This window comes from Engraulis encrasicolus, chromosome 1 (genome assembly GCF_034702125.1).
Source record: "Engraulis encrasicolus isolate BLACKSEA-1 chromosome 1, IST_EnEncr_1.0, whole genome shotgun sequence".
NCBI lineage: Eukaryota > Metazoa > Chordata > Actinopteri > Clupeiformes > Engraulidae > Engraulis > Engraulis encrasicolus.
The window spans coordinates 25466560-25491329 of NC_085857.1; the positions used below are offsets into that span (position 1 = coordinate 25466560).

General features: G+C 41.4%; 1 protein-coding gene across 1 annotated transcript; it reads left to right on the forward strand.

The window, feature by feature from the left end:
• Positions 1–422: 422 nt before the first annotated feature.
• LOC134456732 (hydroperoxide isomerase ALOXE3-like) lies at positions 423–24464 on the forward strand. The gene is made up of 14 exons (XM_063208250.1): positions 423–566; positions 2334–2532; positions 3685–3766; positions 7591–7713; positions 7934–8034; positions 11270–11439; positions 14021–14164; positions 16576–16779; positions 17710–17796; positions 17946–18115; positions 18688–18809; positions 19370–19470; positions 20202–20372; positions 24267–24464. Exons 1-14 carry the CDS (start codon positions 423–425, stop codon positions 24444–24446), a joined length of 1998 nt encoding a protein of 665 aa, XP_063064320.1. The 3' UTR covers positions 24447–24464.
• Positions 24465–24770: the final 306 nt, after the last annotated feature.

The window sequence follows — 24770 nt, forward strand, 5'->3', positions numbered from 1 at the left end:
TCTCAGCAAAACACTTAATTCTCAAATTCTGGTGATATTACTAGCATGTATCAGGTCGGTCTCTCTCTCTCTCTCTCTCTCTCTCTCTCTCTCTCCTCCCACATTATTAACCCATGTGTTGTCTGCAGTACAGCCATGGTATGCTAAACAATGAGCCTACAGAGGCTTGATCACCCCACACCCCCTCTCTACCTCCTAGTCCTTCTCCTCCTTCCTCTTAATATTATTACACTGTGTTTTCTGCAGTGCAGCCATGGTGTGCTACACTGTGACGGCCTACACAGGCTTGATTGCTCTCGCTGGTTATCTTTCTCTCTGTCTTCTTTTTCTTCTTCTACTTCTACTTCTTCTCTTTCTTTTCTTCTTCTTCTTCTTCTTCTTAATAATATTAATCCATACATTGTGTTTTCTGCAGTGCAGCCATGGCGTGCTACACAGTGACGGCCTACACAGGCTTGATTGCTCTCGCCGGAACCAGCAACCAGATCTCTGTGCAGCTGCATGGCTCCCAGGCCGACAGCGATGAGTACAAGCTCAATTGGCTGCGAGGAATTGAAGCAGGTTCGGTGAGTTATACAGTGCTATCAGGGCCATTTCAAGGTATTTGCAGGCCCTAAAGAGGGGCTTGGGGCCCCGCACCTCTCTTCAAAGTATTTGGTAGGGCCCCCCTAATTGATTTTGATAGCAGTTTCATTTCATGTGTACGTTTTCACCGGCTGTGTTAATGTTATCATGACTGTCATAAAGCAATTTCGTTAGCAAGATGCGAAACTGCTTTGAGGACATAATTTAAGGTTAATATGTGTATGCCATGCTGTAATGGGTTACTTAACACCTTTTTATCTCTATTAGTAGGGCCTAAATTTGAACAATTTCGTTGGAATGTGGGAACATGGATCAGCAGGAATATGCTGTGGAACCAATGGGCTGTGGGACCAACGGACCTAAAAATGAATTAAAAACTAATAGTGATGTGGGACTAATGGGCTGTGGGACTAATGGGCTGTGGGACCATTGGGCCTAATTTTGAAAAAACACAAAAGTCTTATCAATGTGGGACCAATGGGCCGTGGGAACATAGGGCTAACCCCGCAAGATGCTAGCGGAGGCTGACTTGCAAAAACCTGTAAGAAATCAGAAGGATATAACTCCCAGGTTCTTGTACATTTAATGTAAGTCCACATCGGTTTCTCAGAACACACTATAATATTTTCAGGTTTTAGCCAATAGCGAGTTGCCTGGTTAACACCAGACCTAATCACAAGTGATCGAAACGATTGTGTAGAACTAAAGGCAGTATGGGAGTTCCCAGGCTAAATAGCGAGCACAATTATGAGTTATTAGCACCAGCCATATGGGCTGCACTCGCTCGACAGCGTCCCTGGGTGAGCTGCAAGCATGGGTCAAATAGCAAGTGGGGAGGCTATTTGTAGATGGGCTGTATTATCAATTTAATTGACATTAAATGGGTGGCCATTTTGAATACCTCACTTCCTGTTGGATTTTTTTCAGGCACCCTTTCTAGGACGTTTTCAAATTACGTACCAAATCATTTACTTATCCAGTGTGCAACGATTTTTCATATAAATCACCATAGACCCAATAACTGGGGCTACAATTGCATAACAAAACATTTATTTGGACCAGAATGCAATTTGAAGGAGGCTTTTAATATGAAAGAGAAATAAAAAGCAGACAATTTTGCAATAGATGAGGAGACACCAGCTTTGACACAGTGGCGGCTTTTATTGCACGGCTTTCAGGTTGACAGCAAGGAGTACAATCTCGATAGGCTGCGAAGAATTCACACAGGATTGCTGAGTAATACAGAAGATTGATGAGTTAGACACGGTTCATCAGGAGTTTCTTCCAGAAAGCATGTGCCATAAGGTTCTGAGCTGCAATCCTATGGTTGTGATAGTGGCCTCATTCGTGGTGCGTGCAGTAGCAGTCTGCACAGTGTGCATGCACGTTTCAGTGTTACAATGCATTCTAGTTAGAATTTTCTAACCAGAATGCATTTTAATTCCGTAGTGCGCATGCACGCTGCGCTGCACAGACTGCTGCTGCATACACCATCACCAATGTGTCCACTATCTTTCATGGCTAGAATGTTACTTTAATATACAGGGCATTTTTATGGTTGGCCAAAAGTCCTTAGGGCCAGGGCTGTTGTTTTTCGTGTGTTAGTTTTTTTTTTCTTAGAGACCAGCGTTCAATTTAGGTGGGGTGGCAGAGGGAGGCAGGAGGGAGCTGTTTGTGGGGCTGGTCTTTGCCAAAAATGTTTTTCGATCTCAGTCCACCCTTAATATATTTTTGTGTGATGTGTGCAGGAGCGGAGCGTTGCGATTTACTGCGATAAATCGCTGGGAGAACTCCTCACCTTAAAGGTTGGTTCCACGCACTGTCTGGGGGACAACCAGTGGTTCTGTGATAAGTTCACTGTCAAGAAACCTGAGGGCGATGACATTTTGTTCCCTTGCTACCGCTGGATTGGCTGTGAAAAAGACCTCGTCTTGAGGCCTGCCAAAGGTATGGCAAATATCATTTTGTTTTTAAATAACTGTTGTGCATTTATTAGGGCATTAGGGAGAAGACAGAAAATGGTTAAGAAAGAGAGAGAAAGGGTAGTGTTGTGAGAGTACCAAGGCTAGATTTGAACCCAGGTGCAAATGGGAAATTGACTTCGACTTTTGTTTTAAAGTATTTGTTGGGCTTTGTGATCCTTTATTAGGTAGAGACAACCAAAAAAGGTTGGGAGAGAGAGATGAAGTACGTTTGGATTCAAACCTGTGTGCCCATGAGCAATATGCTTGTGTGGTATGGACTGTTAGGGCAGTCTAGCCGAGTCAGTCAGTGGTTCTGTGTTAAGATTACTGTCACAATACCTGATGGCAGCTATATTCTATTTCTCTGCTAACACTGGATTGGCTGTGAAAAAAGGACTCTTTGGTAGCCATTTGACCATGGACAGATTTTTTGACACCGAAGGCACACCTGGCGTGTCCCATATTGACATGGTCGCCTAGACCTAGACCTTTCCCTCATCAGTGTTAGGTTATGCTGCCGTGAAGGGGCATTTTTCAGTTGTGCGTCACTTTTTGACACAAAGAGCAGACCCTTTTCCTCAAAAATTGCCGTCTGGTGTCAAACATGGATGGGTTGGATGAGACTGGGTAGGAAAATGACATTTTGACCTGCTTCCTAATTTCACAATCTGTCCATGACTATAGAAATTCTACTGATACGATCAACAAACGTCATGGACTGTAATGAATGGATGGAGCTGCTGGTGTACATTTTATTGTGCAGGACAAATTTGTGCGATTTTAAGAAATAAAACTCCATAGTAATGGGTAATAATTTCAGCTACACTGGGATTCCAGGATACTCAACCCAAATTCCCCAATATCTTTTCATTTAAGGGGATTCTTTGACTGTTTTCAGGATGTATAGTTGTAGTTAATCGGTTTATATAATCTGATGACAAGTACCCCTGTATAAACATGGCTATCTAGAGTTATGACCATGTCAATTTCAGCTATATTAGGGTTCCAGGACACTCAACCCGAACTCCTCTAAATTTATATTTAAGCATGATGCATATTTAATAAGTTTATTTAATCGCATTTAAAGTGTCTCTGTATTAACGTAGCTATTGATACAGTATCATGTTGATTTCAGCTACACTGGACTTCCAGGACACTCACCCGAAACACCAGAGTCACAGGGCCAACCAACTGAAGGAGCTGAGGGAACTGTACAGGTCAGTGTGTGTGTGTGTGTGTGTGTGTGTGTGTGTGTGTGTGTGTGTGTGTGTGTGTGTGTGTGTATGTGTGTGTGTGTGTGTGTGTGTGTGTGAGAGAGAGAGAGAGAGAGAGAGAGAGAGAGAGAGAGAGAGAGAGAGAGAGAGATGCAGATAGTTATAGAGATAGAGATAGAGTGTGAGTGGATGGCATATGCAGGGGAAGGAATCCATGTGCATGTAACTGTGTTGTGTCAGTAATTAAGTATTAATTCAAAATGTTAGGAATATTCTGGCACCAAATACACTCTACACTTTAAAAACTGACATCAGTGATAAGTCATAATAACTTATATAGTTAATTAATTATCATATAGTGAAAGCGTGAAAAGTGAAAGCCCACTGGGAAACTCCAACTCCCATTGTCATTGTGACACAGCACACAAGTGAACACTGCACACAACGAAATTGCATTTATGCCTCACCCGTGCAAGGGGGCAGCCCTCAGTGGCGCCCCATGGGGAGCAGTGCTGTGGGACGGTACCATGCTCAGGGTACCTCAGTCATGGAGGAGGATGGGGGAGAGCACTGGTTGATTACTCCCCCCACCAACCTGGCGGGTCGGGAGTCGAACCGGCAACCTCTGGGATGCAAGTCTGACGCCCTAACCGCTCACCCATGACTGCCCTGGCATATACACCGCAATGGCAACAGCATGGTTTAACTTGAAATATTAAGTTTACCACTTCTACCAGTTCTACCAGTTCACCACAAGTTCACTCAGTATTCCAAGTTAATTTAAATCTTTATTGTAAGTTATATGGAGTTGTGTGTGTTGTTTGAACTCTAAGCTGCAATTCAAAGCTTCGTACAACTTATAATAAGGATTTAAATGAAATTGGAAGTCTGAGGCAGCTGGTATTTTTTACAGTGTACAAGATGTTAAATTGTTTAATCAACACTGCATTTTGTGCTACTGGGCCAAGAGTATTAGAGTTTCACCCAGAACAAATTACTAACAAGCTGAACATTTCAGGATATGTTCAGAATACCATTAGGAATTAGCCTGGGAACTCCCATACTGCCTTTAGTTCTACACAATCGTTTCGATCTGAAAGACACTTGTGATTAGGTCTGGTGTTAACCAGGCAAATTAGGAATAACATACTAAAAGTCCCCAGGAATCCCCCTTGGGCTCTCTGAGAAATTCAAGATGGCGTCCAACATTTTTTATATTTTAAATGTTTTCATGTAATAAGTTTTCAATGGGTGGGTGGATTGGCACCAAATATTGTATGCTAACACTCTACTGCAATAGGAACAACATACAACAAATCCAGAGGAATCCAACTTGGCATCTCTGAGAAATCCAATATGGTGGCCCAGATGGGGTCCAAAATTGATGATTTTTCACGTTTTAGCACAATAACAATTCAGTGGGTGGATTGAACAAATTAGTAACAAGCTGAAATTGTCAGGATATGTTTAGAATACCTTTAGGAATCAAAAGTCCTCAGGAATCCCCCTTGGGCTCTCTGAAAAATTCAAGATGGCCTCCAAAATTTTGGAGATTTGGACATATCTAAGGCTTGAAATGTCATTTAAAAGCAGTCTAAAGGTGGAAATGTATGTTTTGATGGTAGATGTAGAATCAATTTCATCATTAGGTTTCGATTACATGCTTATATTAAAGATAACAACTTTAGTGGAGTCTGTTAAGGGTTTTACCGTTATGGAGGTGACAAAAGCACCATACTTTGCATGGTGTTTCTTTAGGGTATATGTAGTAATTATAGCCTAGGGGCCCTCTGAAACAATCTTTCTAACATGTTATATGAGTGAGTCTGTGCTTACATGCTTGACATCAAATGTAACTGTAATTGTGAGCAATTTGAGAAGATTCATACTTGGCCTGAATTAAAGTAGTAGAGTATTTCCCACACTAAAACTACGGTGAGAATAGACAGCTGCTAATGCTCACTCAGCAGCATACTGAATGGGGAGCTGTCAGTGCATCAAGGTGTCCAAGGTAGCAGCTTCTCCATCCCCTAATTTCCATAACATCTTTTTATTTGCATGAGATAGAGTAAGGGACAAGACCTCTCCATATGTGTGAATAGCCCATAACATCACCAAATTCTATTATCTTCACAGGTAGTATTGTGCATAGTGAGTGCATTTCAGTCATCTTTAAGAATAGCATTATAGATTACTCAATGTATATCTTCAGTTGAAATGAAATTAAGAAAATTATTTCTAAGTAGGAGTTCAGCAAGTAGACAGAGGTAAATGAATTTCTTTTTTCAGAATTTGCAAACAAGTCTTCACCTAGTAGCCTAATTGTGTTGCATTAACATTACCTCAGTGATTATTGAGTACCTCAATTGCTACTTCAAAACTGACCGTTACCACCCTTACCTATAGGAGAAATATCAATATAAAGCAACAATTCTCATATGGCATATATTAATAAAGGTGAACCATTACTCATTTTCTTGATATATGAATATTCACCAGGCTAGTAGAGTATAGTACAGTATGGCACACTAGAGTAGAATACAGTATGGTATATTACTGTACAGTACATTACAGTACAGTGCATTACAGTACAGTACAGTGCAGCAGAGTACATTGCAGTACAGTAGAATATATTACTGTTCATTACACTATAGTACAGTACAGTATAGTCTTGATGACTTATAGGCTACTTTGACAGCTGTAAAGCTCCAAAGCCAATGTGATTGCTATGCTGTTGTTTAAAGTGTTTGAAATACTTTGCGTGTGTGTGTGAGGGAAGGCAGACAGACACGTTTTAAACAAAGGACCACACTCACAAATAAGAAATAACGAGCAATCAATAAATTAAGTGGTTATGTAGCCACATGTTGTCTAGGTTAAAGGCCAAAGTAGAACAGAAACCATTTTGTTACCATTTTGCTCTTTTAAAACAAAGTATTTGTCAATATACTCTATGCATGTTGTATTGGATATTAATTATTCATAATTTAATTTCCTAAGCATAAAGGTCCCTATCTCTCCATAGTACACTCAGGACTTAATATATACATATCTGAACACAAATCAGCATATATTTTACTTTGTATTGGCCTTATTGAAGTAGATCATCCAAGTTGTCACTGACACTTCATATGCACATGGATTATTCACTTGATTGATATGAAAATGTAATATTTCAGTTGGGCTCCTAGGCTTAAATCATTGAGGGGGTCCTAAGGAAGCATCATGCAAAATTTGACGCTTTTGTCAGCTCCGTAACGGTAATAGCCTTTTTCCCATAACAGACTCCACTACTTATCATAACAATATCTATATGTATTGTGTACAACGTGTTGTAATATTTCAGTCACTGGGACCTCCAAATTTTTGGCAGATCATGTACCTACTATAGAGTGTTAGCACGCAAAATCTGGTGGAAATCCGTTCAACCGTTCGGAAATGATGGCACAAACAAATGTCGGCCATCTTGAATATCGGCCATCTTGAAAGTGATGGCCTCCAAAATTAAATCACATCACTTAGTAATTACAAAGTGTTAGCACCCCAAAGTTTGTGACAATCCATTCACCCATTCAGAAGTTATGGCATTAACACTATAATATCATATAATTTGGATGCCATCTTGAGTATGTTGTTCCTAAAGGTATTCTGAACATTCTGAGAAATCCAGCTTGTTACCGGTAATTTGTTCCGGGTTGGGCCTATTTTTGAGCTAATAATCTTGGCCTATACGTACATGTAGATGATGCGAATACGAGAAAGAAACCACAGAGGCTTGTGTTCATATGTTTGTTTGTGTGTGTGTGTGTGTGTGTGTGTGCGTGCAAATGGCGCGTATACGCGGAGGGAACGCCACAGGTGGTCCACTACGAAAGTGCCCAGGAGCTACCAGCGGAACTACGCTTCTCCTTCACCAAGGAGACAGAATTTGTTTACACTGCAGGGACACAGTAAGAAAGAACATGCGCGCGCACGCACGCACGCACGCACACACACACACACACACACACACACACACACACACACACACACACACACACACAAATATCTAGAAATGATTTTAATATTGTTTTATTGTCTTTAGTATTACAGTTATTGTGCAGTGCTGTGTGTTTATGTACTTTGCTTTTATGTGCTGTGTATTTAGGGATGTGTATTGTGTGTGTGTAGGTTGGTTGCACTGGGCTTGATGGGGCTGTCTTGCAGCCAGTATTCGTGGACCTGTCATGATGACCTGCTGAAAGATATGGTCATTCAAAACAAAACTCTTGGTATGATTTTTTTTCTTCATTAATGATGTTAACTGAAACACTGTATTACTTTTTTGCTGCTACTTGGGCACAAGGAAATATTGTATGGTCCTGCAGAGAACTTTTGCAGGGTGGCTGCTACAATTTTTGATTAGGGCACTTGTAGCAATATAATTGTAATTACATCCTTTTAGCATAAATAGGCTCACTACATAATGTTGTAGTGTTATCTTGTTCATGTTATCGTTTCAAAAATGAGATTCCAGCAAATACTGCTGTTATATACAGAAGGATATAATTAAGTTTCCAGTTTTGCAACGAAGAAGTCTGAATAAGTAATAATAAGCATTTTTAATAATAAAAGAAAAGTTAAAAAGGTGCTTACGTCATTTTGGAACGAAACTCTTCATACATGTACAGTATGTTACAGATTGTGCAGATTTGTAAGTATTTTTTTTCATATGATAACATTAAAGACATTTCACTTCGACACAATGATTAGTGACCGGTTAACATCATATAAGTATAACCGCTTACGTTTGTTGTTCACTCACAAAAAAATCAAAATACAGCCATTAAAGTTTGACAACGTTTAACAAAAGTGAGTACATCCCAGGTTAAAATCTTGTAGAGAGTGTCTGAGAAGGGGCCGTGTTGGCAAATTTAAGTGGTTATATTGTTGTTAACAGGTCACTAATCATTGTGTAAAGTCTTCGATGTTGTCCTATGAAAGATATACTTACACATCTGCCAAAATGTGAAGAGTGTACTCACTTCTGTGACATACTGTATATTATTAACACATTGAATACCAGACGTTTTTTGAAATTTTAGCTGTAGTCATTTTCTGAACATCCACTGGATATTTTGTCTTTAACCAGACACATGTCAGGGCTCGTTCGAAAGCCCAAAATAGCAGGTTTCTGTATGTTTTTACGGGTTGTTCCTAGCCTATTCCATTCCAAAGTTATTCATCTCTAATTAGTTTAGGTAGAAATAGCGTTTTTCACCATTCGAACTGAGAAAAAAAACACTATAACACAATAACATGCACAGATGATGAAATATCCAGATCCTGACTTTGTTGGAGTTTTGAATTTGTAGGTGTTTTCATGATCTATGTCAGTTCTGTTCATCACATAATTACGAAAATCACAGAATGTGCATTAGTATGTGTAGATTCAGAATCCATTAAAAAAACGTAAAAACGTAATTTTATGTTTTGGGAGCCAACGCATGGAAGGCAAAAACATATTTTTAGGTGACTTGGGAGTCAATGTGTTAACTAGCTAAGTTGTAAATTGTAAACTTTTTAAGACCCCAAAACAGCTGTATAAAAAGTATAATTTAATTAATGTTTATTTCAATAATAATTCAATTTATTTTATAATTTCAATATGAATTAGTAAGGTCCATAAGGGTTAGGAGAAAAGACAAACCTTTCTTGACCAAAGCCCTTAAAACTCTTTATTATTTATAATGGCGTCATGTCCACAGAGGACTTAAAAAATGTAGCTAGTGGCTTGCTTGCACGTATGATTTAAAACACGATGACTTTTTGTTTTCTGTTTACGTATTAACACGGCATGTGGATAACATACAAAATACTGTTGGCAGGTGTATTTCAGCTCCCTGAATGGATATTGTAACGGTGCCATATATTTGAAAGATTTCAAATTATTTTGAGTTGGGCACCAGGCAGCGAGAACACTGCTGTCTGTTTAACTTGCGTTACACTCCCACATGAGTAAATAACCAGTGACCAGAAAAAAACTCAGTTCGACACAAAAGTCATCTTCTTATTTTTAGTGCACTTCTCAATTTCAAATTACACAAAACATTCTTTTCAAATCATAATTACGCTCATACAAAACAATAATGTCCTTACTTGTTTGTGTGTATGTGTATGTGTGTGCGTGTGGGTGCGTGTGAGTTGTGTATGCACTTGAAACGGGAGAGATGGTTGGATGAAGCGGATGAGAGCTGTGAGCAGGAGCGAGTAGAGAGTAGAACAGAAGAGCCAGGTGTGCAAAGATTGGAGACCTTTTTTACCGTCCTTCTTTACCGATGCATTCGCCCAGGTCTGGAGGTATCCAGACAGCGAAAGTGGTTGGCTTGGGAATGACCTCCGGGTCTGCATGAAACAAAGCTTGTGTTGACAACGTCCTTTTTGGCATGTCCTGGTCCACACTTGTTCACAGACGAGGATCCCTTTACGCAGACATGCCCGCAACACTGTTGAGGTCCTAGCAGTTCAGTCTTCACGCTCTTGGTCCGGATAAAGGCAATCTTCTTGGCTGCACACTCTTTGCGATCTCTCTCACGCTGCTTGCATGTGGATGTCTCGACAGCCTCTCCCCCATTGAAGTTGAACTTGGCCTAATTATGGGGCATCTAAGTCACGCCCTTCTACTTCCGATCCATGGGGCTGGAGCTCTCAAAATTTTGAATGCGAGTTAATGGAGCGAGTCAAGCTAAATCCTCATCCCGTTTGGCATGTGCTCCGGATTTCACATATGATGACAGTGAATTTGAAAGGTTTGGATTTGCGTCGTAAGACCACTCATTTTCGACACGCAAGAAACGTTATTTTAGCTTTTGTGCAAAACTGTGTTGGAGACTACACGTGCGCCTCGCATATCTGACGTGAACTGAGGCTCAGCCAACCCTACCGCTGCACCGTGGCTTAAGTGGCTGCACGCCGGACATGCGACGTCTGTTGTGTAGTCCAAATAATTACATATTTTTGCACACACACAACTCAAAAATCGCTTGCCAAGTGAAGTCAACAAGCACACCATTGGTTGTTATTAATTCTGAGGCACAGCATATGTGGAAATGCGAGGTGGGTCGGAAAATAGCTTTGATCAGTCCATTACAGCCCAGTCAAAAGTTTTTGCGTTGCCAGCCCCACAAGCCGCCCGGAAGGGGTGGAGACTTAGGTGCCCCATGGACCACTCCCGTGATTGAAGTGCAAGGTGTCATGGGAAGTGTAGTCTAGACATAGTAACGCTGCGCTCTTTCTCCAGAGGAGGGAGAGGCAGTCCGTTACAATATTTAGAAAAAAATATTTAAGAGGATATTTCTACAACTCCGTTTAGATATAACCATGAATTAACTCTGTTTAGGTATAAACAAGAATTCGAAACTGATGTGTTTGGAAAAAGTATGCATATACTGTACTTGTAAACAGGGTCTGAGAAAGTCTCTTGAAAAAAAGCTCCCTATAATGTTGACTGTGTATGTGCTTTCGCAGACTATGTAAGGGACAACTGGGACAAGGATGAGTTCTTTGGCTCCCAGTACTTGAATGGTCTCAACCCCATGATGATCCAGCGCTGTTCCAAGCTGCCAAAGAACTTCCCCATCACCGAGGAGATGGTGAAGGATTCCATGGGCGGAAGCACCTTGATGCAGGAGATCAGGGTAGACAAACATCATAGATATGAACGCTTCTATAGTGTATTGTCTCTTGTATCAAAACGAATTGCTCAATCGAGATCACCCTGTTCTGCTGGTATTGCTGTCCTCAATCTGAAACAAGGCAATACGCACATTATCCTGTAGGTGGCGGCGACATCTATGAGAAATATCTCGATGCTGGCCCAAGATGGACGGTGCCTGGGATTGGGTCATGCTGGAAGGCTGAACAAGAAAACCTCTAGGGTGCATCCGAAACCTGTGGTTGGCTCTGCCTCCTTAGCAGTAGCTACCACTCTGCGCCTTGACCAGTAGCTTCTGTATAGAAAACCAGCCACTAGTAAGCACAAATTGGATGTACACGTACTACAGCACAGTCGTTACATAACCTTTGAACCGTATTGGTCGCCTGGGGCCTGGCCCTGATGGCATTAATGACCAATGGCCTTCAGTTGTCAAACTCCCACGGGCTTCCGGGATAGCGAAGTATTAATCATTTGCCTACTGCAAATATGACAGGACAGAGAAAGTAATCTAGCTACCAGGCTTGTACGAAATTCCGAATTGACCGAATTTGAATTCAAAGTAATGCCATAATACCAACACTAGGTGGTGTTATTACCTTGAATTTCTTTGAATTTAAGCTACACCACCAATTGAAAGTACATAGAACACCACCACCTAGTGTTCATATTATGGCATTACTTCTGAATTCAAATTCATCCAATTCGGAATTTCGTACAAGCCTGCTAGCTACTGTTTGCCTTATGGTTGAAAGCTTACTATGGTATTTGTATGTACTACATAGGCGCTTCCTTATGTTTTGCCTTCTACATAGGAAGGCAGTAGGGATTTTTGGATGCACCCCCTAGTGTTAATATCTATGGCATTCCTATCTGTGGTCAATCATAAGTGACTGTTGCAAGGGGGAGTAGAGTTGCCCCAGGAAGCACCCGATCTCAAACCCAATCCATTTAGGTAGCTAAAATCAGTCTGTAATGATAAATCTTTGCTAATATGGCTAACGATATTGCATATTAAGTAGCCTAATCCATTACTTTCCCTGGTCTTTCCCTGTTCCCTTAGCCTAGCGAGCCAGACCCGTACAGCAAAAAGCTGTACAAGGGTCTAGGTGAGCTGGGAGAGAGTGTGGGCGGGATAAACGGTTGTCTTGGCACTCAACGTCACGGAACAACCAATCCCCACACACTTCTGTGTAACGTCACAGCTGTCTTTCAGAACGTACACGCGACACGCCCCTTTGTAGGTGAAGCGGCAACTCCGAGCTGTCATAGCAGTGAATGCGTGTGATCACCACAGCCACAAACAAGTTTCCTAATAAATCGTGTTTTCACTTACACAGTTCAAAAATGCCTCGTTTTCAACCACACTGCCCTCCTTGATCAACCAGCGAAATGTTGAGCAATTTGGGGCTTGTTAAATGGTTATATTTATGATTGTTGTCAACATGGCATGTTCGGTGTTAGCTAGCTAGCTGTATACCCATAAATACACGGCTGGATACCTAGCTCTGTGTAATTGACGACAGGTTGGCTAGCCGCTAGCTCGGTAGACTAGGTGTCATTCCCATCTATTTAGTAAGCTACTCAAAGACTTTCAAAGCTCCCAAATGTCTCGTTTTTAATGACATGGATCTTATTAGAATTTGGGGCAGGCATATAATACAAGGCTGGATACCTAGCTCTGTGTTATTGACGACAGGTTAGCTAGCCACTAGCTTGGTAGACTAGGTGTCATTCCCATCTATTTAGTAAGCTACTCAAAGACTTTCAAAGCTCCCAAATGTCTCGTTTTTAATGGCATGTGTCTTATTAGAAATTGGGGTAGCAATTTCATTCTACACCTACAGTAGTGGTCTGAAAATAGCGTGTGACTATCTGGTCCTGTAAAATGCTCAAATTAGCTTACCGAGCTAGTTTAAAACATCGAATGATCAAATGGTAATGTGTTGTGATCTATTTGTGTCCGATAAGTTCATGGTGTATTATTACATCAATCCATGTCAGCCACGAAATGTATTATCATCCAGGCTTTTTTAATTAATTAAACACTTTCGTGCATTACGTAGCACGGAGGCCACCATGTGTCTTCTTCGAAAGTTTCCTGTTTACGAGGTAGCCTGGCCCCCCTCGCGATTTGATTGGCCCTGTCATCGGATAACTTTCAGCCTTGCTAAACGACCGGGGTCCGCTAGACTGCCCCCGGGAGCAAATTCAATTTGCGGTCGCTAGGGGCGTCTAGATTTCTAGGCTACTGTTCCCTGCTTTAGGGCCCTGCAAGATAACCATAATAACTTTAATATCTCAGAGTAGAGTATTGTTACAAACTGAGATGACTGTTCATGACTTGATAATGCATATCCTGATGTCATATCAGCCATGGCCTAAGGGTTAGGGAGGTGGTCTGAAGATCAGAGGGATGTAGGTTCGAATCCCTCCCTTATCTCTCCCTTTAGCAAGGCACGTAACCCCAAATCTAAGTCATCTTAGTGTGATGTGATATAATGTAATGTAATGTAACCTTTGATCTCAGATCTATCTTTTAATCTATTCCATACTCAATCCAGAGTGGCAACATCTTCCTGGCTGACTACAAGATGTTGCACGGACTTGTGGGAAATGTAGTCCACAACAGGCAGCAGTATCTAACAGCTCCTCTGGTACTGCTGTACTCCAACCCGAATGGTAAACTGCTTCCCATCGCTATTCAGGTAAAGACCTCATCTCATTTAATTCAAAGAATTATCATGATCCAAAGAGGTTATATACATATACTTATATATGTATATATATACAAATGATATGAGCTCAGATTTTTTTTTTTAAATTTGTATTCAAATGAATTTTCATAATATTACTAGATTGTAGTTTGGCAACTGGGTGGTTGATAAATAAGGGCGTAACACCATTAAAAAAAAAAAACATATTCCAATTCCTGAAAAAATGGATGGAATTATTGTTCAAAGGCAGAAGTGTTTGATGAGTGTTAGATATTGCATTTAATCTTAATATGTTTTCATTTATAAAAAATGATCATTTTTTCCTCCTATAAGAGCAGTCACACCACAGGACTCCATAAATGAACCTAAGCATTGTGTGACAGAAACATTGCAATATATATATAAACTTTATAACAGGCTCAAGGCCCATAGGAGAGAATACAATACACAGATCAGTAAGAAATACATCACACATTTATATACACACTTTATACAGCAATAAAAAAAAGAAAAAAACAAAAGAAAGCTAGTGAAGGCACTACCAATGCAACAATACATATACCACATATACCATATTTTAGACATGTACCTCACAGAACTACGACTTTGATCTACTATCTGAGCAATAAGTGTGTTATATGTAGACATATTAACCCATTTTGTCCTAAGCCCTTTTTGGGAAAGGGTGCCGAAACACATACAAAGATGAAATTAGTTACATTGAAAAGCCAAGACCCTCCCCTTGCATTGTAATGTTTTCATTCAGATCTAACATACCCACATAGGTAATAAAACAGCTAAAATCTCAAAATCCTGGTTAAGAGGGTAATAGTCACCTTAAATTCTCCAATAACTGAGGTACTAACTGGTTAGGAGCCTGTAATCAAGACCCTTGTAGTTGGCTTTGCAGCTGCCCGTCCACAAACCTGACTTACATGTAATCCCGCAGGACGTAATTTGTGTAACGAAATTGAACTTGTAGTTAATATTAGTGCATTTGGTTTTTTCACATTATTTTTTTAATATCAAGTTAATATTTATGCATGGCATAATGCATAATTATCATGGCAAATACTTTATAAATTATTCAAAATGTTGTTTTATTTTATAGATCTATAGACCCCTTTAGAGTTTGTGAGCAGGTATGACGTAATTTGGCTGCGTGCGCACCTCTGCCTCAAAACCGCCCATGCTCCGTTCACTTGTACAGAGACTCGACAGGCGTTTTTTCCCTAAATAAGACAAGGGATGCTCGAGCTAACCTCAGATATGCAGTGGGCACGACGGACACGGGTATTCCTGGCGATGTCATCAGTCCAGTCAGTAATTTAATGTCTTGTAACAACAAACATCTCCTATGCTTCTGGAACAGCCTCTTCCCTCTCAAAATAGCATAACAAGTGTACTTTTCGGAATCTCTATTTTTTATCAATGTACACGCTTCAGAACGGGAGTTTTTCTCTCTTTAGTGTCTGCACTGTCACCCAGTATTGTATACAGAATCACCACTCCCGATTTCACCCATGCCTGCAGTTGCTTAGTGGCCGCTGTCGAGATATGGCTCTGAGTGCGGCAGCCTGTTCATTCTGAATGGAGTCTGCACTCCCCCTAGAGTGCAGTACCACCCAGAAAAGTGGAGTCTCTCGTAATATCCTTACAATATCTCTGGTGTGTTTGAGTCGACGATGCGCACGCATTCATGAGGACGTCGACTCTGAACGGGTCTATATATTCCAGGTTTTATTAATGTTATAGTCACACCGCAGGACGTTTGACATAACCTTTACATAAATCTGAACAAAAATGTTTCTTCTCATCTAAAACTAATATGAAACATAATGTGCCACATCTCCTTTCATTTGCATTCATTTTTAAGAGGAAACTATTTTTTAGGTTTTTAACCAATGTATAGGCCTACGTAAAAATAGGGCATCACGTCAACCACCCAACTGCAACTTTGCAAGTCATCAAGATCAAATGGGTCTGAAAAATATCAAACAGAATTGTAAACGCCAGTAAAAGTAAAAACGAGAGATGCTGTAGCTGATTTTAAAGGTTGATTTGCACAGATGCTCCTCCTAGACTTAATGGGTGAAACACTCAATACCACAAAATTGCCTCATCCGTCCAGAGGGGGATCCCAAAACTGCAGTGCAGTGTGCCTCTGTCAAGGTGGAGGGCGTGGGAGAACTCTGGTTACTTACTTTGTTGCTGGTTACCACCAACCCTACAAGCCTGACACCCTCAGAGGTGCATCTTATCACCAGGCTAGGCAGGCAGCCGCTAACCACTCACATGTAACTCTAACTGTCAATTAAATCAGTACTATGTGTACTCGTGGATTTTTGGCTTCATTTATTATGTTTTCAATTTCATTTTTATTTTCATACATTCATCTGCAGTTGAAACAGGAGCCTGAGGAAGATAACCCCATCTTTCTTCCCTCGGACTCCGAAAACGACTGGAATCTGGCCAAGATCTTTGTGCGGAATGCAGAGTTTGGCGTTCACGAGGTCGACTTTCACCTGTTGAGAACGCACCTGTTGGCTGAGGTGTTCACCGTGGCAACCCTGAGGAACTTACCTCCCCCGCATCCACTGTACAAGGTATTGGCTCAGTAACGCTGCAGGTATTGTACATGTTGCGCAAACGGTGTGAAAGCGAATGAGGTCGGTTTTCACCTGTTGAGAACTCACCTATACTATACTCACCTAAGGTGATGTACGTGTTGGGCAAACATAGGGCCAAAACATACCAAGGCGGAACGGAACGGTCCCGGGACGGACGCGGTATTTCTGCTTAGTTTTGGCCGACGTGTTTTTCTCTGCCTTTCACACTGACAGCGTCGGCGAGCACGGCCAGTCCTATTCAAAACCCTCCCCACAGCCAACGCTAGCATGCTACTTTGCCATTCATTTGAATGAGACACCGCCGGTTGCCGACGTGAAAAATACGCTCGAGTTCTATTTTCCAAATGCAGCGCGGCGCGGAGCCGGCTCCCGCGACGCTGACGCCCGACTACCGCCGGTTGGTGTGTAAGGACAGATAGGTTTCAATGTATTTTCACAGACGCCGGTAAAAAACGCGGCCGTTCCGCGACGCTTTACCGCCTTGGTGTGTAAGACCCCTAAGCCTTGAGGGCAAGTGAACAAGGTGGACTTTCTCCCTGCTCTCTGTGGTCTTCACCATGGCAATTCTAAAGAACTTGCCTCCCCCAAATCCTCTCTATAAGATAACATTTATGTAAGCAGCAAAGCAATACCAGGGAAACGTATATTTATTCATTTCTATAGCAAAACGTACACACAAGCAAGACAACTAAACCTTCCTCTACATCCAATCTGCAAGGTGTTGGTTCTATTATGTTCAAAGCAAGTGCACAATAGTTTGAACTCAGGCAGTCATGTGTTGCTCCATTCTTTACTGTCACTTTGATGTTTCCATTCATTTTTCAGTCTTTCTTTGTGTATGTGTTTGTACACACGCTCATACATGTGTGTGTGTGTGTTTGTGTGTGTGTGTGTGTGGTTCCACAGCTCCTGTTTCCTCACATGCGCTACACACTCCAGATCAACAGCATGGCACGCGGTCAGCTGATATCACCTGATGGATCCATTACCACGGTAACAAGTAACACTGTGTGTGCGTGTGTGGATGTGTGCGTGTGTCTGTACATGTGTGCGTGTGAGTGTGAGTGTTTTTTTTATTTTAATTTAAATTGTTTATTGCATCACTGAAAAAGGACTATTCTACATTGTACTCTATTCTGTAGTATGCCGGAGTGGGTGGAGAGTCCTTGCCAGAGCTGCTGAAGCGTGCCACAGCCTCCCTGACCTACAGCTCCCTCTGCCTGCCTGACAACATCAAAGAGAGAGGCCTGGAGACGGTGCCCAACTACTACTACAGAGATGACGGACTCAAACTGTGGAACACCATCAGCAAGTACTGTTACTGTGGAAGCTCAACATTGTTTGACATTGTGTGCGTGTGCGTGTGTGCGTGTGTGTGTGTGTGTGTGTGTGTGTGTGTGTGTGTGTGTGTGTGTGTGTGTGTGTGTGTGTGTGTGTGTGTGTGTGTGTGTGTGTGTGTGTGTGTGTGTGTGTGTGTGTTGCTACAGACATTTTTTTTAAATACTGTGTGTTGTGTTGTATGTTGATTGCATTAAGATAATAATCACAGGCAAAAATAAATAAATAATACAGCTACATTAATAAGAATAAGAAAACATTCCCCAAAATGTATCTAGAACTGTGACAGAATCCAGTATTGTATTGTTCCCAAAAATGTGTACGCACTTTGAAGGTGGACAGTGGGGCTGCACGATTATGCAAAAAAATTATAATCATGATTATTTAGATAAAAATTTAAATCGAGATTATTAACAACGTTTATTCAGCAGAGCCGATTATTATGTTTCACATCTTACAACATTTACATATTTACATCTTTCTGCTCTGTAAAAAAAATAATGACAAATAAAGATTAATATTAACACTAGTATTTCTGCTGTGCAGGTATGTGGAGGGGATTTTGACCCACTACTATCACTGTGGTTCACATGTGCAAAAGGACACAGAGTTATGCGCCTGGATCAGGGAGATACACACCCATGGCTTTCTGGGCAACAAATATTCAGGTGAGATTATACAGTGGCTGCAATTCAGGATCCTGTTTTTGAAAAAAAAAAAAACAATGTTGCTAAACATTGCCAAAGGGAAATTGCATTTCAACCAAGTAAGTTGCTAATTCAGTTTGCAACGACATTGTCGAGAAATGTACCGCATATTTGAATGATTTACCGTAGCACTAGCAACTGGTACAAGCTTGATGCTATCAATGATCAACATTTTTGCTTTTGTTGTGTTTTGTTTTTGTTGATTGCAAAAACACAATTCAGTAAAGAGACTTTCATATTGGATATTGAATGGGACAAAAGCCAACCCAACCCTACTTACGGCAGGGGAGCCTTTTTATGTAATACCAAAATAAAATGTTCACTTCTTTTGCACATGTTAGCACATGCTATTTTGCTTAGAAATAGTTATTGGTGAAATCTGTGAAAAATGGGCATTCCTCATCCTAGCAAGGCTAAGACACTTCACTTTGAGAAATGCTTACAGTGTGTCTCTGTATGTGTGTATAGCTGAGGTGTACTTGTCCTGTTATCACAGAAATGTCTGTTTATTCTCCACACAGGAATCCCTTCATCCTTCCAAACACTGGCAGAGCTTGTCAAGTTTGTCACCATGGTGATCTTCACTGCATCATGCCAACATGCTGCTGTCAACAGTGGACAGGTAAATTACTATGGCGATTAGCAAGGCAAGCCCAAATGCATTTATGTGAAGTGAAACTTATTCCAAACTTGTTCCATACATACTGGCAGCTCGTTGTGCGCTGTCTAAAATAGTAAAATAATTTAAGTAAACAAAACATGTTCAATTATTAAGAAATAAAACACATATTAATAATCCCTCAAATAATTACATGAGTGAGTATGTATAAGGGATCCAAAAAGTGAAATGGATCAAAATATTAAAGTTAAATGACAAAAAAATGTATCTAGTCTAGCCCCAGCCTAACCCCCACAAGAACCCCTCCTCCTCCCCAGTATGAGTATGGCCAATGGATGCCAAACTACCCTACTGCCCTCAGGAAGCCCCTTCCCATAGTCAAGGGCCAGACCACAACGGACACCATTTAGGCTAGGTAAGGCGAAATAGTTGTGCATTCATGTGCTCTAGGGAGTAGATAATATCCAGTTGCGGAAATGTGTATACATTTTTTGTACATACATTTTCAGTGGAAAATACCACAAGGGGGTCGTTCATGTGCCTTCCCATGCCTGCATTTAATATTTACCATAATTAGCAGAGCACATGAATGCACGGTAAGTCTGATTTATACCCTACGAGCGTAAACGGATACTGAATTGTAGTTTCATTTAATTAACTTTTTAATTGGTTATACATTGACATTGACTGACTTCCTGCCTTGTTAATGCTCCTTGTTAATGCCCCCCCCCCAGTTTGAGTATGGCGGATGGATGCCAAACTACCCTACTGCCCTCAGGAAACCCCCTCCCACAGTCAAGGGCCAGACCACTGAGTGCATCATCTTCGACACCCTACCTGACATCGGCACAACTGTCAATGGCGTCGCTGTCCTGAGGCTGTTAAGCAAGGAAGGAACAGACCGAGTAAGTTCTCATAGGTTTTTTGGGACATACATTTATTACATTTATTGTTTAATATCATGGTAGAGATAGGACAGGAAAGGAAAGGGTTGGGAGAGATGGGGAGAAAATTACCTTGGGCAAGAATCGAACCTTCGTCACTGGCGTACCTTACCAGTTTTGTCCGTACCACATTGTATGTCTCTTTTTACCATTCTTCTTCTTCTTATATTTATTATTATTGTCCTACAATCAATCAATTAGTATTGTTCAACTTCTGCATTCTTTCAGCAGAACCGGTCATGGTAGGAGGTCTGTTTATAGGTCAAAATCCAACGCCATTTAGAATTTTGTAAAAATCATTCGTCATGAAAAGTTGAAGTCATTTTCTGACTTATGAGGTCATTTGTGTGGTCATCTTCTGACTTGCAGACCGATTGATTGAACCATCTGCAGACAGTAACCAATAGAAATTGGCAGCGAAAACACCAGAAAGTTACCTAATATCTCTACAATGGAACCAAATTTTATGCCCAGAATTGACACTATCCCAAAATATATAGTTTTTATTGCAAATCCACCACTAGGGGGGTGCTAAAATAAGCGAAAAATGTGTTTTGCCCCATACTGGCCCATATTGAGCTTAGATTTTCAAATTCTTGGCATTCCTGAAATTTTTGAGTGAAGACAAATCATGATGTATTTAATAAAAATGATGCTTCCCACAATTTGTGTCCGGTTGTCACAGACAGACCTGGACGGGTCATCTGGCATACAAGGCATTTTCCCGTGGGCCAACAGCCCCCAGGGGCTGATGCTGTTGATGATGTTGTTGTTGTTTTCCTGGGGATTGGCCCACAATTTAGAGGGGGAGTCCCATTGGTCTATCCTCAATTTAGGTGGTGGATTCAGCCAGTGAAGACATAGTATGAAAGTGGCCTATGTATCTATTGGGGGCCTGTCTATGCCAAAAAAGGCCCAGGTCATTTTTCCAGAGAGAGTAGAGAGAGAGAGGTTCCATTGGCCCATTGTTTACGGGTTCTATTATTGCAAGGGGGAGGGGGGAGGGAATCCCCCTTTAGGCAGACCTAAGGACTGTTCTATTCAATGCTAGGAGTATTATGACACGCCCCTTTAGGCAGACCGGAACTTGGTCATGTTAGGTGCCCATAGCAACCTATTACAATGGCATATCTCTATATACTTAAAGAATCTCTGGTTTTTCGGTCCCAGTCCAGACCTGGTCACAGAAAGCTTGTCATACCACCACTGGACTGTGTTGCATCTATGATGAAATGGAGCAATCTCTGAAAGCATCAGCATACAGCATCCAATCCAATGTGACAACAAAGGCACAAACACGGTCAAAACAGAAAGTTAGCTCATATCTTGACAAGGCTTGTCAGATCAGAACAACATTTGTTACACATGAATCACTACCTCCAGAGGACACATAGCAAATTTGGTTCAAATTGGCCACTGTGAGGCGCTACTATGAATAAAAATGTATTTTGGCCAATGGCAGATGCCAAACAGGAAGTTACCTGTACCTCATATCTAGTCAGTTAACTGTTTGTTGTGCATGCATGAAGGGCAGCGCATGCATGAAGGGCAAAGGATGCATGAAGGGCAACGCATGCATGAAGGGCAACAAATGTATGACAGGCAAGCATACGCCAGCATTTTCTGTGAGGAAATGCAATCTAGCTATTATTATTCTACAAGTCATTAAAACAGCCGTACCTCTTTACATAGAGAGGTGCCAAAATGTCTGGCTCGGCCCACAGATTGGAGACAGTACTTTTTGAGGAGACTCTCTACCGCCACCAACAGGAAAACTGTAACTTTGAACTGTAGATCCAATTGTGATGTAGCGACCATCATTTAGGTTGTGGGTGTGTTCTGTCACGCCAACCAGCCTGGCTACCGTGAGGTCATTGGAAGCGTACCCATTTTGTGTGAGCCATAATTCCATGTGAGGGACCCCCAGAATTGATGACCCCGGTGTGAGGGTTGTGGGTGTGTTCTGACTGTCATGATTTGGGCTTTACTATCCCAGAAGGTTTGTTTTCCAGGCCCGGCTGGGCAACTCCACTCCCCTTCGCTAAAAATGGTGTCAGAAGTGGAATGGCTACCGTGAGGCCATCAGAAGGGTATCCATTGTGTGTGACCCGTAATTCCATGTGAGAGACCCCCAGGATTGATGACCCCGGTGTGAGGGACCCCAGTGATGGGTGAAGTATTGATGATGGGGCACACCGGATGGGAGAAGCATGATGGGCAGTTGCGCAAGGGACACCATAAGTGTGTGAAGCGTGCAGGTGCGCTTGATGAAGGGGAAGGAAGTGTGATGGGGTGACCATCACTAGGTTTGTGTGTGTGGTCTGGCTGTCAGAGCCCCAGTTTACTACCCCAGAAGGTCTGGGTTCGAGTCCCGGCTCTGCAACTCTACTGCCCTTCACTACACCAATTTTCAAATACTTGGTTTCCCTGCTATCCTTGGGCCAAGCTGAATCCAACATAACCTATGGCGTTGTTTTCTGCAAGGAAAGATTTGCCGCCATTTTGAATTTAGTAAAAATCAATAAAAATGGCGCCCTGTTCACGATTTCTGTCTGATTAGCACATTCAGTCTGAGATACGTGCTAAATTTCTGGAGCAATTTGCTTTAACCATTGAAGGAATCTGAATATTGCCCCCAATCTGATACATTACATTTTGATGTCCAGGCATTGTTTTATCCCCTGGAGGCTTATTGGGAAATTAACCTGTATTGCCTCTTACAAACTAAGAGAGAGTTGTTCCTTCACGGATAAAACAATGCCTGGCCATCAAAATGTAATGTATCAGATTGGGGGCAATATTCAGATTCCTTCACCATCTTCTAACAGGAGACAATCAAATTTGGTGGCGAAGACACCAAACAGGAAGTAAGCTCAGATCTCGGCAATACCCAGTTGTATAACAACCAAAATTGATTATCTTCACTATCCCCAGAGGATACATACCAATGCCAATCAGTGTTGCCAGATTGGGCTGTTTTCGAACTTATTTGCCCAGGAACCTAAGCCAAGGAACTTAAGGCCATTTGGTACACTTACCCTCCTCTACCCTCAAAGGGTGGACACCAAATTTATGCAAACGTGCAATTTGGTCTACAGGGGGTGCCACAATAAGGAAAAAAATGTTTTGGCTTTTCTCTGATGGTGCATTTGTGCTAGATAATGTGATATGGTGTATGTGTGCTGAAGATGCATGAAGGCCAACACATACATGAGGGGCAAAGAATGCATGAGGGGCAAGCATACTACAGAAATTTCTGTGAGGAAATGCGATCTAGTTATTATTGTTGTTGTTATTGTTAAAGTATTAGTTTTGGTCATTTTAGGCTTTTTTTAATTGCCATCAACACTTGGGATGTTTACTCGCTCACTTAAGATTACATATATTTCATAGTTCCCTCACTGTTATCCTTATTGGTAATGGTGGGATTTGAGCTAGCTACTATATTACATTCTCTCTAATCCTTCTGCTACCATACACATAAATGTGCTGATGTATTGACTGCTGGTGTTGATGACATTTGTAATTGAGGTGTTCCTGCGCTGTCCACCATTCGGGGCTTGAACCCACCAACTACCAGTCAAGGCTCCACTTCGGGTATAGGAGGCACAGCATGATGAGTCAAATGACGAGGTCCGATAGCTCAGCGCTACCAATACTTTATGAGGCTTTGGGAGGGATGTCTAACGTTCCACGTCACACTCTACCAGTTGGCCTCTGTTACACATCTCTAAAGGATATTAACTAATTTTCTATCACTGCATTTCATATTTTGTTTTTAGGTATATTCTATTTATATTTTAGATTCTACAGAATTTTAAACTTCCTATTCAAATCTCGAATCCTTCTCCACAGTACCCTCTGGGATATTTTCCAGAAAATCTGTTTCATGAGGACGTCCCACTCAAGGTCATTGCGGACTTCCAGAACGACCTGAAGGAGCTATCCAAAGTCATCAAGAAGAGGAACAAGACACTGGTGCTCCCCTACACCTATCTGGAACCCAAGAATGTGGACAACAGTGTGGCCATCTAAAGCTTGCATTGCATTGCATTGCATTTTGTCATGTCTTTCTTTTGTATTGTTCGACATGTGCGGTCATACATTATATCAGACGTACAGCATAAGCAACGCAAGTACAAACAAAACAAGTATATCCATAGGTATTTTATTGTATGAGTTTTGCCATTTCTCAGCTTCAGAAGATGTATGCAATGGAGGTTGAGGTATATTTTACGTGCAGCATAGGTGTTGAAAATGCACAAGTGGTTTTTATGGGTATGAGGCCTTTAAAACATATTTTAAATCCAATAAAAATATCTGTAATATCTGCTTTGTCTACCCCCTTGTTTTTATATT